The sequence below is a fragment of the Augochlora pura genome, chromosome 1 (assembly GCF_028453695.1).
Source record: "Augochlora pura isolate Apur16 chromosome 1, APUR_v2.2.1, whole genome shotgun sequence".
Classification (NCBI taxonomy): Eukaryota; Metazoa; Arthropoda; class Insecta; order Hymenoptera; family Halictidae; genus Augochlora; species Augochlora pura.
Genome location: NC_135772.1, coordinates 9,261,800 through 9,279,812, shown reverse-complemented (window position 1 = coordinate 9,279,812; position 18,013 = coordinate 9,261,800). Strand labels below are relative to the sequence as shown.

At 33.8% G+C, this 18,013-nt stretch overlaps 2 protein-coding genes across 3 annotated transcripts; one reads left to right on the top strand and one right to left on the bottom strand.

Moving 5' to 3' along the window:
• Positions 1-44: 44 nt before the first annotated feature.
• LOC144468203 (solute carrier family 53 member 1) lies at positions 45-7,901 on the top strand. 2 transcript variants are annotated; one of them, XM_078177529.1, is made up of 10 exons: positions 45-361; positions 2,456-2,547; positions 2,644-2,797; positions 3,096-3,340; positions 3,509-3,770; positions 3,848-4,215; positions 4,284-4,626; positions 4,878-5,047; positions 5,331-5,464; positions 5,722-7,901. In XM_078177529.1, the coding sequence occupies exons 2-10, from the start codon at positions 2,479-2,481 to the stop codon at positions 5,975-5,977; spliced, it is 2,001 nt and encodes a 666-aa protein (XP_078033655.1). In that variant the 5' UTR covers positions 45-361; positions 2,456-2,478; the 3' UTR covers positions 5,978-7,901. The 2 variants fall into 2 exon arrangements, with proteins under 2 accessions (XP_078033655.1, XP_078033645.1); XM_078177519.1 differs by lacking the exon at positions 45-361 and adding an exon at positions 1,927-2,214.
• Positions 7,902-7,908: 7 nt separating this feature from the next.
• On the bottom strand, positions 7,909-17,726 carry LOC144468253 (uncharacterized). Its single transcript, XM_078177578.1, has 5 exons — positions 17,454-17,726; positions 14,513-14,799; positions 12,403-12,696; positions 11,695-11,841; positions 7,909-9,981 (listed from the first exon to the last, which is right to left on the bottom strand). The coding sequence occupies exons 1-5, from the start codon at positions 17,722-17,724 to the stop codon at positions 9,724-9,726; spliced, it is 1,257 nt and encodes a 418-aa protein (XP_078033704.1). The 5' UTR covers positions 17,725-17,726; the 3' UTR covers positions 7,909-9,723.
• Positions 17,727-18,013: the final 287 nt, after the last annotated feature.

Here is an 18,013-nt window from a genome sequence, read left to right as displayed (position 1 = left end):
TTCATATCATTATTTTACATATGTGTTTCCAAAGTTTATTCAATTTTCTTCTAAATAAATAGAGATCGTTTATGTATTTATTGAATAATATCACATAGAAGACGGATTCTTACGCATCTTGAGTCTGTGATGTCATTAACTAATATAAAATTTTGAATCATCGGTAACATCGGGTTTGGCAGAATATTTTACCATTAAGTATGTATAACCTATAATTTGGTATATCTATCGTAGATGGCGCAGTACGCAACAAGCAAACAATAAAATGAACCATTATTATTAGCAATCTTGTTTATCGAGTGAAAACATGCTTGTCGCGACTCGCGAGTAATTGGAAATTGAAATTAATATATTAATCACGGTACAGATATATTATAATTTCTATGCTATTCAGCGGTCTCTTACTCATAATAACAACATAATCGTTAGCAATCAAATATCGTTTACCTAGTTAGAAATTATTTGCACGTTACACCCGCCAGTTCTTAGAACTGATTTCACAACTTCTTTATGTCTCATGCTCAATTAATATTTCTCTTTAATATTATTAAGTTCAAAGAATACACAAGGGTTTTGGTATAACACGTTTAGAGGCACGTTTCAATCATTTCAGATTGTTATACTTGAACTGTGTATTTCCTTGTTTTATGTTCTGAAAATTACTAAATATTCTTTTGACATTCTGAAACAAGGGACAACAGCGTCTTCTTAAAATTATATTTACACACAGTAAAAAAAGAACACGGTAAAAGGAGGAAAAGTTTTATAACAAAATTTCGTGGGATGTACAGTAAAGGTTAAGGGAGCAGACTATAGAATCGCATCTATGTTGTATGTATTAGTTAGGTAAAGAATGCAAACACTAAATGGACATCGCTGTATAAACGACGGTTATAAAGCGGACGTAACGTGCGGCGTTTGGCGCCAGTTTTAATTTATACGATTCGCCATCAACAGAGAATTGAGTGTATATCCAATCAACGGGCTTTTGGCTTGAACTGTAAGTCCGTGGGAGCAGTACAGGCATATGCTTACACCCATAATATTCGCGGCAAGAGAAACTTTTTAAATCATTAACATTTTTGCAGAATGTACCTAAGTAACATTTAGATATAATAAAAAGGGTTCATTGCCATACAAATCATACTTTGCATGGTTTTCTATTATTCATTCTCATATGAGTACATACCTGCCATACATACATGACGAGGCAAGGGTTACCTTACCCGTTACCTCAAAAATGCTATACCTGTCCTAGCAACAATAAAAAAAATGGTAGACTCTTTACAACATGATACGAATGGAAAAATCGTTTAGACGTCAACTAGGTAAATTCTCGATTAAAAGCTACATTTAATGTAATTTTTATTAATATGTATTGAACTTTTTTTTGATCAAAAGAGACAGATTCAATTGTTTAAATATGTATATTTAAAAAGATTAGCAATTAAATTAATTCAAGACTCGTAAATATACATGTGCAAAGTTTTGTCTCTCCTATTATTAAATTTCATATTTGAAAAATAATATTATTATAACACCGTATAAATTGAAGCAATACATGTACTACAATATCCACAATATCAATTGGTGAACAAATTTGTTGCAGATTTAAAGTATTCGTAAAATATCGTTTACAATACAATATAGATAAGTCTGCATTATGTGCAGTTTTCTCAATTTATGTACTTATCCAATAACAATATCGAATATATTAAACGGTAATAATTGTAAAGTGATAACGTTTGTACTTCTTGTATTAACGATTAAAACGAATTCATTCGAACCATAGGAAAGATTAAGAGGTACAGCAAATAGGGGATATATATCCGTTGTAACGCTCTGAAGTATTTTATCTAAGTCAAACATATGTGTGTATCAAGCAATTTAATTGTATTTATTCTCCTCCACTCTTATATAGCAAGAGATGGGAGAGATCTTTAGTCATACACTAGCGAACTGAAAACAAGTTATACATTTTGTCGGTTTCGGATTGGCGATCCGAATTAATAGTTCTATTGAGTTCTGTAAACAGTATAAAATCGAATACTCTGTGATATACGTATAAGTAATAGGAATAAATACGTGTTTATACTTCAAGTAGTATACTCTTAACTCGATACGAACGAAAAGAGAAAATATTGAATTACTGCTGACGACAAAACACGTTATATGCGTTTTGTGTAACCTCCTTTATAGTTTAATACATTACAGGTAACCGAAAAAACGGATCTACATGTTGAATGCGTTTGTCATAAATTCATTCCAGTAGTTTTTATTTAGTTCATCAATTCATTCAGACAATAAATGAATGTTGTTATAGTGTTTAAGGATATAACAATTCTTTGTCATTTTGAATCTGTTCACAAAAATATAAATCCATTGTTTAGTAACAATACATTTATTATACTTTGCTTAAAACTCGAAATAAAAATAAAATGCATGATTATTACAGATTGTGATATTACTTAGTCAAAAATGAAGTTTGCTGAACATTTGTCCGCTCATATTACACCAGAGTGGCGTAAACAATACATTAGTTATGAGGTACAGTGAATTTTTATCAGAACAAATTGAGAGCTCCAAATAATTATAAGATAAGATCTAACTTTTTATATTTGTTATTATATTTTAAATCAATAGGAAATGAAAGCAATGCTGTATACTGCCATAGAAGAAGCACCATCCTCTGAAAGTGTTGAGCCTGAAGTCATATCTCGACACTTTGCCTCCTTTGATGAAGTATTTTTCACATTTTGTGATCGTGAATTAAAGAAGATTAATACTTTTTATTCCGGTAAGCAAGTTTTGTTAAAATTAACATTCGCATTAAAATTAATATTCACATACCTCTATTGAAATTTCTATTTTTTTAAAGAATACAATAATTGAGAAATATAAAACTTCATGTAAATATGCATTTTTATAAGCAAGATTGTGAGAAGAAAAATGAAACGGGAATGTAGTTTTCCTATTAAAGATGTTATTACGCTGAAAATGAAATAAAAGTTGTTATATTTCATATTAACATTTTTGTTGTATCATGTCTGTGTTCATCTCTGTAATTTATTTTGAAATATTTGTTTTTTTTATAGAGAAGTTGGCAGAAGCAACACGGAAATATGCGGCTCTTCACAGTGAATTGAAGACAGCGGTAGAACTACAACAAGGTGGTGGAAAAAATAAAGGGAAAATAAACATTAAGCCACTTTTACCAACAAGGAAGCTCAGAGAATTAAAGCTTGCTTTCTCAGAATTTTATTTATCTCTAATACTTCTTCAAAATTATCAGAATCTTAATTACACTGGATTTCGGAAAATTCTCAAAAAGCATGATAAGGTAAACAAAAACATTAATTGCTTTCTATTTCTTCAGATTGCAATATTATTAATTTGTAAAAGTCCTTTACTCTTGTTACGTTTAAGTAAAAAATCAATACTTCATTCATGATATAGTAGTTTGTGTATGTTCTATAAGTAATTATATAAATTTTATTTTTACTTTCAGTTACTGTCCGTTGATACTGGGTCAAAATGGAGGGTAGAGTGTGTAGAAATTGCACATTTTTACACATCGAAAGATATAGACAAGTTGATACAGGATACAGAAGCTACTGTAACAAATGATTTGGAAGGTGGAGATAGGCAACGTGCTATGAAAAGGCTACGTGTACCACCTTTAGGTGAACATCAAAGTCCTTGGACCACTTTCAAAGTAGGACTGTTTTCTGGTAGTTTCATTGTTCTATTTGTGGCAGTTGTACTCTCGGGTAAGAGGTCAGATTGTATTAAAATTATTAGTATAAGTTACTGTGATAATATTTTCATGGGTGTTTGATATTTTTAGCAATATTTCACGACGGTGGAGAAAATTTGAAAATTGCATTTAGATTGTATCGTGGACCTTTACTCATCATACAATTTTTATTCCTCATTGGTGTGAATGTTTACGGTTGGCGATCTTCTGGCGTAAACCATGTACTAATATTTGAATTAGATCCACGAAATCATTTGTCCGAACAACATCTGATGGAACTAGCTGCTGTACTGGGAGTTGTATGGACTCTTAGTTTATTAAGTTTTTTATATAGTGCTAGCTTAAGCATTCCACCATATGTAAATCCATTAGCATTAGTCTGTATCATGCTAGCATTCCTTTTAAATCCATTAAAAATGTTTCGACATGAAGCAAGATTTTGGTTATTGAAAATAATGGTAGGTATCATTGATCAGAAATGAAATGTACAATATAAATCCTAATAATTTTTATTGAATTTTTGTAGGGCCGTATTTTAATATCACCATTCGCGTATGTGAATTTTGCTGATTTCTGGCTGGCAGATCAATTGAACAGTATGGCCACAGCGTTGCTGGACTTCCATTTTTTGACATGCTTCTACATTACTAATGGAAATTGGTTGGAAGCTGGAGATTCAACTCAATGCATGTCAGGTTCGCTAATAGTTAGACCTATAGTGAATTGTTTACCTGCATGGTTCCGTTTCGCACAGTGTGTTAGAAGATATCGTGACTCTAAAGAAGCATTTCCTCACTTGGCAAATGCTGGAAAGTATTCAACGACATTTCTCGTTGTGATATCCAATACTATGTGTATCTACCGCGCTGGTAAGTTATGGCATGATGCTCTCACTATTATTAACTGTATAAAATACTTTAATACTTCTAATAGTATTTTTGATAATAACTGTAATAGTATATACTTTGTACAGTCTAACTTCGGTAACTCAAATCTTTAGGGAAGAGTTAAAATATTCGAGTTAATTTAGTTATATAATTGAATAATTATTAATAAAAGAAAACAAGAAGTAAGGAAAACAACACGACGAAATTAAATCGAGGTATTTATAAAATTTTAGGGGAATATGAAACTCGATGGGAGAATCCATGGTTGTGGCTTTGGGTGATTAGTTGCTGTGTCAATTCAATATATTCTTTCACATGGGACTTAAAAATGGATTGGGGCCTACTAGATAGCAATGCTGGCGAAAATAAATTTTTGCGCGAAGAAGTTGTATATTCAGCAGCCGTGAGTATTTCTATTCTTAACACGTAAATTGTGCAACATTATTCTCACAAAATTCCCACAAAATCAAAGTAGTTACTGAAAGCAAAACTGGGAAGGTAAAATTAATTACATGAATGATAACTTTATTTTTTTTATACTTTGGAAATCCTAGTAAAATTCAATTGATTTGGATATGTCGCAATATGAAAGGAATTTCTAAACTTATGTCATATGTGGTCGATGTGGAACTTAACATATTAATTGTGTATTTCTATTTAGTATTTATTATAATTAACTTTTGTAGGGATTCTATTATTTTGCCATAATCGAAGATTGTGTTCTAAGATTCGCATGGATTGCTAGTTTTGTTCTTATTGAATGCGGATACGTTTCTAGCGATTTAATGACGTCTGTAGTTGCGCCTCTGGAAGTTTTTAGGTAAGTACTCATTAATTGTATTCCGATTTTTAATGAAACTTAATTGTCAATTCAAGGTAATGTATATAGGCGAAAATAGTTTTGTACACTTTTTGGTTCATGATGTATTAAACAAAATCTACTTTGAAGTCTTAATTTTAAAAGTGGCTTTGATGGTTTTAAGAATCGATTGTTTCATTACTTTTATTAGAGTTTATGACGTTAATAAAAAGAATATTTTATGGTTTGATTACGTTTATATTTGGTTGTAATTTCAGGAGATTTGTATGGAACTTTTTCCGACTAGAAAATGAACATCTCAATAACTGCGGTAAATTTCGTGCAGTTCGGGATATATCAATAGCGCCGATAGAGAGTTCTGATCAAACACAAATTTTGCGTATGATGGATGAAGAGAATGGTGTACTTAATAGAGGAAAACGTAAAGTAGGAGGTAAACGGCAAGCTTTTGTCAAGGAAGATAAACGGTTGAAAGAAGAAACAATCGATATAGACATATCAAATGCCAGTTAAAAACATAATTAAGCTTTTTAACATTTTAGTTAATTTTATTTTGGTACTGTTTTTGTTTCGTAAAAATCTATTTTTATCAGATTTGTTCAAAACTTTGTAAACAATGAATACCTCGCTTTTATATTTATCAGATTTGAAAACGATGAAGTTGAAATTGTTGCAAGTGCCTTCTTTAAAAGCTATAGACTCTTTTTAAAAAACTACACAATATCATTAAATTAATTTCAAAATGACTTTCAGATAAATTATATTTTAAGTATTTGTTGTTCTCAATTGCGAGTGATTTAGTGTCCTTTGACTTCAAATCTTCGTGACCCCTAAATAATGGGACTGTGAATATGTTAATAATTTAGTAGGCATCTATATAAAATGAAATTTTTAATTCCAAATAAGAAAATCTAATTAATTTTTATTCAAAGTTACTATAGCGAATTTTAGACAATCGTTAATGCAGCAAATGCATAAGTCCGCGGTCTAATTATAATATTTAAACTATAGAGTCTTCCAAAAATGTACTTATTCATAATGTATAGACTTCGGACTGCATGCATTTCTCGGCATATAGAAATGTCTAAAATTTTGTATGGTAAATAGTTAAGCACAGTTTAAAGAGGTTCTATCTGATACAATGTTCTACACATTGCTCTATTATAATCTGTATACATAATGTATAACTACTCACGGTCTAATGATGTACAAACTTAACATGGTCATAGCTTTCAACCCTGATGTTTAAGCACACAGTTACAAACCTATATGTATGTAAAGCATGACAAGAGATGTAGAGTGCTATACAGAGTGTCCCAAAAATGTCTCGCAATCGGGAAATGGGGGTCCTGTGATCAATTTAAGTAACTTTTTCCTTAGCGAAAATGCAAACAAAGTCGCAGATTGCATTTTCGCTAAGGAAAAAGTTACTTAAAATGATCACAGGTACCCCCCATTTCCCGATTGCGAGACATTTTTGGAACACCCTGTATATTAATTATTGCGTCAAGCCTTCAGTAATTAGTAACAGTAATGCTTACAATGTAAAGTTCAAGAACGAGCTTGCTCATTACTTCACAGTATTTGTAAATGGTACTTTATAAAAATCATGTAATTAGTAGTATCTGGGAAATATGAATATTAGTAATACAATGGCGCTGGTGCGTTTGAAATGTGCCTTTAGAAAAGTAAAATTGTCAATCAATAAATTATGAAATAGATTACACAATGGTTCTAATACCATTTAATCGATGCGATGAAATAGATTTGTATTACTTTAACATGTTACATCACATAGATGCCGCTAAAGTTACTTATACACACAACTTATGAAGGAACAATATTTTATTTTGTTACCTAATTGAGTAAAATCATTATTAGTGAAGAATATTCGTGTCAATAACAAATATATATATATATAAAATCAGCCTTTAATAAGAACTATGCATTAAGTACTTAACATTATAAAGTAAGAATTTTGTAAACAAATTTTCACGGCTATGAGTATAGTAATACTTGATATAGAAATATATGCTTTATGCTCCGTGCGTAAGAGGAAATTAAAAAATCTTGATACAATTTTGTTACGTGCTTTGTCAAAACCAAAATCTGCTCTAGTGATCTTCGTAGCATTTTATAGAAAAAAGTAATATTTCAGCAGCTATCATCTGTTGTATTAATATTAATGTATTAGAAATGGAATTCCAATCGTTGTAATGATTTTATATGTATTTTTATACATACTTTATTGTCAAAATGGCAGTGGATAAAAGCTATTCCTAGTAGAAAATGACATATTTTTACATTTTATTGTATATAATTATTATTATATAAAATATTTAGATATAAAATATTTAAATTTCGCCAATAAAATATTAAGTATCGAAACGTGGAGTTACTTCGTTCTATTATCTATAATTATTGTAATACAATTTGTAACAGTATTCATTATAAACATTAATTTATTTATAATAGTACACGTTATACATATACACAATAAAGTCTGCGTCGAGTCGTAAATACTTTCTATAATAAAATGTATTATAAAATGTTACACTGTACACTGTAATAGATATGATAAATCAACATTATACGTAACACCTTTGGGCTAAATAATGAAAGAAAGCAATAATTACAAACGACTTAAAAGATTCATCTTATTGATGTTAACATTATGTTCGTTGCTTACATTAACTAACGTAAAAAACTTTGAGAGTTAGAATAATGCCGGCAATGTTTTTAACAAGGGAATGCAGGTAGTACATTCCATATTTTGGAGTAAAAAAGATTATATCAATATTAAACATTTTTTACTTGCATTATTCTTACTTTCAAAGGTACACTTAATTTAAATGCCTGTTTTAGGTATTACCAAATATTCCAATTTATTTTGTTGTATAAAATAAAATAGTGTTCTGTGATGTATCCTTTTAATGAATTTGAATTTTTCACTTTTGTTTCTTTTGATAATAAATGTAATATATGCAGTATATAAACGATCTATACTTATTATAAAATACATTAGAAAATTTTAAATAGTACACCTTCTATTGAATTGATTTTTTGGGGTACGTTAATATTGCTATGATCACAATCTTGCTGTCGAGTTAAAAGAAAAGTGGAGAGAAGGTAACATTATTCAAAGAAATCTATTATAAGGACTTGGACCACGTTGGTAATACATTTAGCAATAAATTGACTGTATTCTTAAGCAACAATTTAGTACATTCTGTTTATCGACAAATTTATAAAATGGTCCACGTTAATCGTTGTAAGTTAATGGATTTATGTTTTATCTTAATTGCGCAAAGAGAATTATACCTACAGTTTTCCTTTGGAATTATTATATAATAATATATGCATAACCATTTATTATATTACTCCTTTAAAGCCTGAATCTTATTTCCACGGACACGTATTGGTGAAACAAACAATATACATTTACTTGATAACAAATGGTACTGTGTACCGTAGAAAATAAATAAATTCACTAATTCGTAGAAAATATTAATTTGTCATTATACACATTGTACATAGTCATCCTCTGTCTAAACCACTACCTTTTAATCATCCAGGCTGTGGACAAGTGGATTAACTAAAATCTGTAACAGTAATTAATGTACATTTACAATGGACGTGTAAACATTAGGGTGAACCTTATTTTTCGATTAATGATTTTTTGTCAAGACATTCCCAGGATTTTAACACTAGCTGAAGTAATATTCAGTGCAAAATTTTAGTAGTTTGCTCGACCGCTATTTAAAATCTTTCTGATCTTGCCAAAAAGTTTCTTTAAAAATTCTAAATCATGGCGTGAATTTTCCATTATTATTGGAGCGATAAAAAATTCATTTATTATAAATTGCAAGTAAGGTTTCAAAGCTTATGTTATATAAATATGTATATAAGTACGAAAATAATTATTAGCTCCGATCGAACTAAAATTTCACACACATATAAGTTTAAGCAATGTCACGATTCTAAAGAGTACCCTGAAAGAATATGGACAATTTCTTTTGCCGAGAGTAATTAGGTCCACTCTAATAATCATAATCTTGACATGTATTCCAGAATATGAGAAAATCAAATGTTGAGCAAAATCTTCCAGTACTATAAAGATCAAAACAAGATAAACATGAACGTTCAACAATATAACAGTTAATCAGCTTCTCTTTACAAGTTGAAAAACATGTACGAAAACAATCGGTTACAGCTTGTACAAAACCACACAATTGCCAAAGGGTTATCATGTTATGTTTTCAACAGGTTTTCGAGGTACCAATATCGCTACCATGACTGCTCGATGCTTTTGACTTCCTTTCAGGGTCCATGGCAATCGAGATGAACTCCTCTGAAATTTTCTTGTCAAGTCCTGTGTAAGTTTGAGCTAGATCTACTTGATCCTCCCCTATCGAAGACATTCTTTTTTGTGGTTCTACTTTTCCTTCCACTTGTCTCCTCCTGTCTACCGTACTTTCGTGATCCATACCCACGGGACGTTTTTGCTTTAGTCGTATCTGTAACACAATGACATTTTTAGTTATACTTATTCGATAAGTATCGAAAAGCTATATCAGATGGATCAAAAAGATCTACAAGATGGGCTTCAGCCAACTGGATCGCGCCAGTAACAGCAGGTTGAAGCGTGCATGCGCAACCATCTTTAATCATTAACCCTTAGCGCTCCGTTGACTCCGCTACGGAGTTATCCGTCATTTGTTCCATAACTCCGTAGGCTCCACTGCGGAGCCCAATATTTTTAGCATGATTAGGCTTAAGATGTTACGGAATCGTCGGCATTCGCAATTGTTATCTGTAGTTAAAACGTGCCCCAATTATTCTTTTGGGAAATGGAGATGTCAATAATTAATTCATACATCTTGTATAAAACTGTATAGCACAATAAAAATGAGAAAGCACGGATGCATTTAAAGTACAGGAAAATTTTATTCGATCAACTCTCGTAGGAGATTTTCGTCAGGAGAGAACAAGAGTTTCTACATCAATTTCTGAAATCATACTAAACGGAAAACTGTACATAAAAGGGAAAGGTCCAAAGATGGACTGTGTTGTGTGCTCTACAAGGAAACAAAGGGATGGCAGACGTCAAACAAGTGAATACTGTGACTCTTGCTCAAGTAAACCCAGAATGCACATAGGAGATTGTTTACAAAGATATCACAGCATGGTGAATTACAAAAATTAAAATTTACATTTCATTTACAAGAAGAAGGTGCATATGTATAAAATAAATAAAATCAAAAACATTCACAAACACGTGTAATTCTTCTCACTTAAAATAGGACTCCTTCTTCACTATTCGTTCCGCTGCGAAAATGTGCCGGAGTTGCTGGTAGGCAGTGGTACAAAAACTTGCGGAGCGTTAAGGGTTAATAACTCGTTAACAAAGCCGCGAATTGCATTACGACAAAGGAAAAGGTTACTTGAACTGGCCTCAGGAACCCCCCATTTCGCGGTGTTTGTATAATTACGGATCACCCTGTATATTTCTTCGTATAATTATTAAAGACAGGAAAGAGCTTTATAATACACTATAGTAAAAAATCAATTTAAATCTTTATAAATAAATGATTCTCTCTAAAAGCTCAGCACTTCTAGCGTTAAATACAATTTTCAGAAGACATAATTTAGTTCAATAATACAAAAAAAATATTTCTCGTAAACTGATTATTATACTTAAAAAATTAAATTAAAGACACGGATTAATATTATTCCCACGATTTATAACATGTCTGCTGTGAAAAAAATTAGGTCACTTTTGCTCTTAAAAGCTAGCAAGAAAGTAAAATCTAATACGAGGAAATTTGTTATGCTCCGCTTTCACGAATATTGAGATTTTGTGATCGAAAACTGTTTCAAAAGAAGTAGTGACAAGAAGTAATGCTCTCAAATAACATGTTTAAGGGTTTTTGCTTCTGTTCCTTCAGTTAAGCAATTATATACAAAACAAGCGCAGCACTTTTATTTTACTTGCTGTTAAACGTGTCGATAAGAATTTCACGCTAAAGTCGTTCCTTTGAGGTGGTTAAATGATCGGAAAAGAATTGGCTAACGATAAGCGTGACATATCAATTTTGTTGGAACTTTACGTAGAGGATTCAGGAAAGTATTAGGCGCGATTATTTGTACAGGACTGCATCACGCGAAAAACCACATAAAAAAATAGCACAGGAATCACGTATTTCACATATTATAATGATAAGACCTACCATTTGGGACGGGTGTCGTCCGATATATGGCATGTGGGGGGCAATCATGGGAATGGTGCCATAAGCAGGAGCAGATATAGGCATGGGTCTAGAAGGTACGAATCCTCCAGGAAACTTTGCTGCAGATGCTGGTACTCCATAAGGTGGCTGTAATGATTGAAAACATATTAGAAAGCATATTCTAAATTATTATAATATCCTACGCAGGTATGCTACACAGGGTGTAATATAATTTTGCAAATAATTTCACCGAACATAACTTTCATACTTGGTGTTTACAATACCGCGCACTTCATCAAATAATATTCTCAGGTTTCAAATATTCCATAAATATTTATAACTTTAAAAGGGCGCCGCCGCTAATATTTACGTTTGGCCCTATCATCTACTATGGGCTATGCCCGTATTTGTAGGTTAAGGGATTAATGCACACGACTGTTTACTTGTTGACAGAATTAGTGCCCGATTAGTGGGTTTAAATATGATACGATGTTAAAGTCAAAGGGAACCCAGCAGGCGGGTTTATTTTTTTGACACAGATACGCTTGCACCGAGATCGTGCATCTCCAAAATGTAGGCACAGAGACCGCCTGAAGCAGCGAGAAGTTTCTCTTTGAACTTTCTAGCTAGTGTGTCACTGACCTTTCGCTACCTCTCGGCCAGCAGGGTCAAGATCAAAGGGTAGTGGGAGAGGGTCGAAGGACTCACCTGAATCATTGGATGCATCGGTACCATCGGCTGTACCACGTAAATCGGCTGACTTTTCGGCACATGGCTCTGAGCTGTGACCCACTGGTGCACCATGTTGCGGGTCTTCAACCGACCGTCGCAGAACAAATCCTCGTTGTTGTTTGTCCTCAGGCATCCGCAGAGCTTCGGGGTCAGAATCAAGCAACTGTAGCCAGAGACCAGCAACTCGGCTAGGCTTGACACCAGCAGACCTATGCTGGCCAACAGACCCGCCCAGCCACCCTCAACCTGGTCCATCTCTCCGTCTTCCCCCTGAAATTTTATTTTTGTTAGAAAATGTTTTCAACAATTTTATTAGCATAATAGACAAAGTAGGCAAAGTAATCTTCGTCTATTTAATGTAACATATAGAAAAGGCCTACAAGAGAAACTTTCTTTTGTGTGCGATTTAATTCGATGTTGGTAAAGTGGGTAATATTTAGTAATTATCATAAGCCAGCCTTAGTGTTTGCGCTATTAATTGTTTCAATTCTTTCAAATTTTTATGATGGCTTTATTTCAGATCTTGTTTAAATAATTAAACGAATATCCAGAATCGAAATAAGCTATAGGTTCTTTCTTCATATTATATGAAAAATATGCAATAAAATTTGCGCCCAACAAAACTTACTTCAGAAAAGCACTTGAATGATATTTCTCCATGTAAAGTATTGTAATAGCACAATGGTTGCTATGATCTTAATCATAGAACAACTTGTTACCTAGAGTTGACGTAGAAAAATGTATAACTTTATGGTGTCAAGTATATCTAAAATCAGACATGTCTTAAAATTTCTAAAATAACGAAATAAAAATGTCCCTCAGTTAACTATGAGAAATTCAATAAAGATTGTATTTGTCTCGTATACAATTTTAAAATGTCACCTCAATTTAATGATCCGGTAAATTAATGGAAGAAAAGAATGATACAGGAACTATACAGTCAATGTAAGAGAAATGATCTTTTTCCTGGATCTCATTTTATCCATTTTGAAATGTCCAGAGGATCGTTCTAATTATTAAGAAAATTCGTCCTTCTTGAATGAACAATGAGATACACGAATGAAGGTGGGACGTATGGATTCCGGTCCGCGGTTAACAGGTGAAGCGAGAGAACTTCATCAAAACATGGAAGTGTCGCAATAGATCATTGACCAGACAGAGTCACATTCCATCGAGGTCTGGAGAGGCGAAGCAGGCCGTAGGGTCCCACGATGACCGCGTTTTAACCTTGTCATTGGGAACTTTCTCCGGCAATCAAACGGTTTCAGCGTTCCTGTTCTGACTGGTCTGAAACCTTGCCGAAACCTGTCCAGTCGATCAGCGAACGAGAAAACGATGGGAATCGAAACGAGGTCACCGGTACCCGCCGATTAATTGGGAAACATCCATCAACGATAAATCTCGTTCATTATTGCGGATGTTGCACACGGTGTATTCGTGCTTTGTTTACTCCCGAGTTCCACGACAATGTCAAACTAATTTCTGATCTCTTCAACTTGAATTGCAAAGTTAACACGTTCCGCGCCAAGCCATTTTTGCCTGACTTGTCGTTCAGGCAATTTGATATTTTGAATAAAGATTAATATATTAAATGTAATTATTAATTATTGTATATATAACAAATAATTAAACTTGTGTGTTTTCTTCTATATTGCATTCTGTATAATGCATCATTTTTTTGGTTGAAATATATTTTACGGAATTACATATGTCATAAAACATATGTTTGCAATAAATATGACGTGGCACGGAACGTGTTAAATGATATAAATGAGACATAACAAGTATTATTTATATAACGATATAATTTGCTCATAGCGATTCCTCTCCAAATAATAATTTACACAGTGAAAAACCAATTTCGTCGCTTCATTTCAAAATCATATTTTGAGGAAACAGCTAGTTACAATTTATCTAGCACTTTTTTTTTGCACAATTACATATGACTGAAAGGAATAATCCGATGAATGAATTGCCAGTACTTTTGTTCGCGGCTGTACGTCTTTTCGGTTGCACTGCCCGTGAAACGGAGAAGAGGACAGAAGCAGGAAGAGGAAGAGAAGGAGCCGCTGAAAGCACTACGTACCGGTACAGTGAGTAAGGTCATTTCCGGTGTCCTCTGCGAGTCCCTGACGATGGCAGTCAAGGCCGTGATGGCGGCCATGTTTGAGAGGGCAAGGGCGACCAGGCTGGCAGCAAGGTGAGCCGTCGAAAAGCTCGAGTTCGCTTTGCTCGAGGACGTCGCAAGGGTCGCGACGACGCCTAATGCACCTGCGACCAGGGCGCCTACACCTGCCCACAGTCCCGCGCCTGAACCGCCTAACGAGGCGCCATGCACCAGCACCAGTATTCCGAACACCACCAACACTATACCTGCGAAATTAATTCGATCTTTTATCCCTTTACATAGCGAAATCTACCACGGGAATAAACATGTCCTTTTTAACAATATTAATAGACGTATAAGCAAAACCACCGAAGTTAGAAATCGCTTCTTGAAAAACGATTTCTACATATTGCACTATGTATCCGAAACAGAGAAACATTAACAGTTTCTTTTAAAATGACCCTCCGTTTCCAAGGAGAATAAATTAAAAACTTTTTTGTACAATTAAGAGTTACATTAGCAGAAAATAAATTAAAAACTTTTTTGTACAATTACGAGTTATAATAGCAGAGAATAAATTGAAAACTTTTTTGTACAATTAAGAATTATAGCAATAGTACAAAAATAAAGTGCTACTTTAACTATTTATAATGAGTAGATGAATAAATGTAGAAAATCCACTTTGGGACTTTCTTATAAATGTTTCTTATAAATCTTATTAAATGGTTTGTTTCTTCTGTGAATGAACTTTACACGATTCAACGCTAAAACTACCGAACCCTAAATACGACTAATGTATAATGTTTTTATATGAAATCATTTCAAGCACTCTAACAGAAAAAATGATAAATAAATATGTTTGTTAGTATATAGCAGAAATTATATTAGATTTATATTATATTATATTATCTGACCTGAAAATAAATTCAAATTTAGTCTAACAGTTAAACATCCAGAATTCGTAAAATCTAAATAATATTATCGTTCATGGCGTTTATTAACAGTTTACCAACCGGTAGCCTATAAATCGGCTTTGTATAGGCTAACCAAATTGTTATCTATTATTGTTTTTCATTTGTTAGCATCTTTATCTAAGAAGCTGGATTGCACTACTGCAAGCTCACATAGTATTATATAATATTTTAAGTTTCGCGATAAATAAAATAAATAAAATAGATCGAATAAATATTATTTACAGGAATATAACAATGTTTACGGTTGAATAACCGGTCGGTAAAGTGTCAACTACGGAAAAAGTGAGCGCCTATTGTAACGTAGAAATGATAAACACCCGCATAAAACAGTGGACGACATAAAAAAAAGCTTGGCGACCGTAAAAATTGGCGGTCTCTCGTGCATGTAATTCTGGTCCGATTAGAAGGTAATTTTCTTAGAAAATAGTCTGTGTGTATCGCGCCGCTCTCCAGTAAATGCCGTTTCTACTAGCCACGTACAAATAACAGATTCTACGTGATAATAACCATAATTAGAATTGGACCTAGCTCCGAGCGAACCATCGAATCACAATGAATCGCAGCGCGGCAATTCTCTACGGTTTGCAGGCCCGCGGAAAGAGATACACAAGTATTACTTTCTAAGTGAAATGTTTTCACTTTTACGTCGATTTCTATGCACTTTGGTGAAATGCCTAGCCAGTGAACGTATAATGGAAGTCCCGGACCGTTTTTAATCATATAAGTTTTGTAATAATTCTTTTCGGAATCTTTTCATTTATGAAAACACACAAACAAGAAGAAAATATTTTGGTATAACATTTTTTATAATATGTATGCTCCGTTTTCGTGATAATCGACTTCAAAGTTCGTTCAACTTGTAAACCATTTCATAAAATTTGCTTGTCGCGTATTTCACTGCTTTGCTTGTCTCTGTCCGGGACAGTGTTAATTGTGCGGTTGAAACAATACAAAGTGTGTCTACTGATTACTCATTTTTTATTCTTTTTTACAAAAAAGAAAGCAAGCAACATATCAACATACTCCCGATTAGAATATCTTGCCATAGAATGAGAAGAAGCGAACTATTACGCAGTCTAATAAACTCTGACTCTTATTTGTAAGCTGCACTTGCGTAGACGCTCTTCCATTGATGCCAATGTTTGTAAACACCGTCCCAGACAGAGACGAGCAGAGCAGTGAAATACACGACAAGCAAATTGTATTAAATCGTTTACAAGTTGAAAGAATTTTGAAGTCGATTGTCACGAAAACGGAGCTCCGGATGAAAAAATGTTATACCAAAATATTTTCTTCTTTTTTGATGTAGAATCACCCACTTCCCGGTTGTACTACGATTTCGGGGACATCCTGTAGTTCGAAAGAGAATCTTGAATGTCAACAAACTACGAAGAAAATTTCAGCACTGGACAGTTAGTGCTGCAAAATATCAATAAAAAAACTATAATATCACGATTAGTAATTACACATATCTATAACAATCGTCTTCCGCAAATATTTTGTTAGTTCAACATTTTGCAGCAACGAACGAGCAACGAATTGCTGTTTTACTATTTCTTTCTAGAACGGTTTCACTTTTCGCCATCTCGTGGTCTATTGTTAAGGTTTTCTTCACAGAAATTTTAAACGCATTTCGGTAGAAGAACAGCACACTGCCGGCCATGTTCTACATCGAAACTAATTTACGTAATGCTTTCCATTGTCCGGTTAATTAGTTAGAAATTCGCTTACGGTTCGATACTAAATCGCACGACAAGACATCGGTTTCTTGCAACAGCCAGTAATGGACAACCGATCTTGGCGACCATATAAGTCGATTAATTTTCTAGTTTCACGTACATGCTCTAAATTTAAATAGCTTAATACACTGTTCGACTTACAGACAAGCACATGCTCGAACATCGTTTTCCAAAAAACGCCCAACGAAATGATCAAAGCGAACTTACCCAACAGCAGTTGTCCGCAGGACATGAACATCAGCAGATTCGAGTCATCCTTCGATTCAGCGCTCTTCAGCCTCTGCTCTTCGGCCGGTAGCTGATTCGAGTGCGGCTGGTGTTGTTGTTGTCGTTGCTGTTTCTCCGATATCAGAACCTCCTTCGAGTGTTTCGACTCCAGACAGCTCTCGGGCTTCGAGTCCGAGATGCTGGAATCCTTCGAGTTGCTCGAGTCCTGGCTCCTGACCGTCGAGTCGAGCGCGATCACCGCGTTCTCCATATTTTGTCTTCTTCAGAAAGATCTTCAACGCATCACTGCCTCTCCTCGCGCACGTTCACCAGCGTTCGAAGGTTCGGCGAACGTTGTGTGTCATTTACTGTCGCCTTTCATGAACCTCTTTGCGCGGCTAATTCGATTTCAATTGCTCTGTGTTGCTCGTTTCACGGATAGATGTTCGAGTCGCTCTATTTTTTAAAGATCCCAGGCTGGTTTAGTGGAACTGTATAAGCGATCCGCCTTCGCACTTATTGTCGCGTGGACTCGCCAAGCGGATTGCGAAACTATTGTT

Bases quoted from the DNA above. Each gene is read 5' to 3' on its own strand.
- LOC144468203 (XM_078177529.1), top strand. From the start codon at position 2,479: ATGAAGTTTGCTGAACATTTGTCCGCTCATATTACACCAGAGTGGCGT. The intron at 4,216-4,283 runs GTAGGTATCATT...GAATTTTTGTAG, and splicing joins TTTGGTTATTGAAAATAATG to GGCCGTATTTTAATATCACC. The intron at 5,048-5,330 runs GTGAGTATTTCT...TAACTTTTGTAG, and splicing joins AAGTTGTATATTCAGCAGCC to GGATTCTATTATTTTGCCAT.
- LOC144468253 (XM_078177578.1), bottom strand. From the start codon at position 17,724: ATGGAGAACGCGGTGATCGCGCTCGACTCGACGGTCAGGAGCCAGGAC. The intron at 14,800-17,453 runs GTAAGTTCGCTT...TTAATTTCGCAG, and splicing joins CTGCGGACAACTGCTGTTGG to GTATAGTGTTGGTGGTGTTC. The intron at 12,697-14,512 runs GTACGTAGTGCT...ATAAAATTTCAG, and splicing joins TGACCTTACTCACTGTACCG to GGGGAAGACGGAGAGATGGA.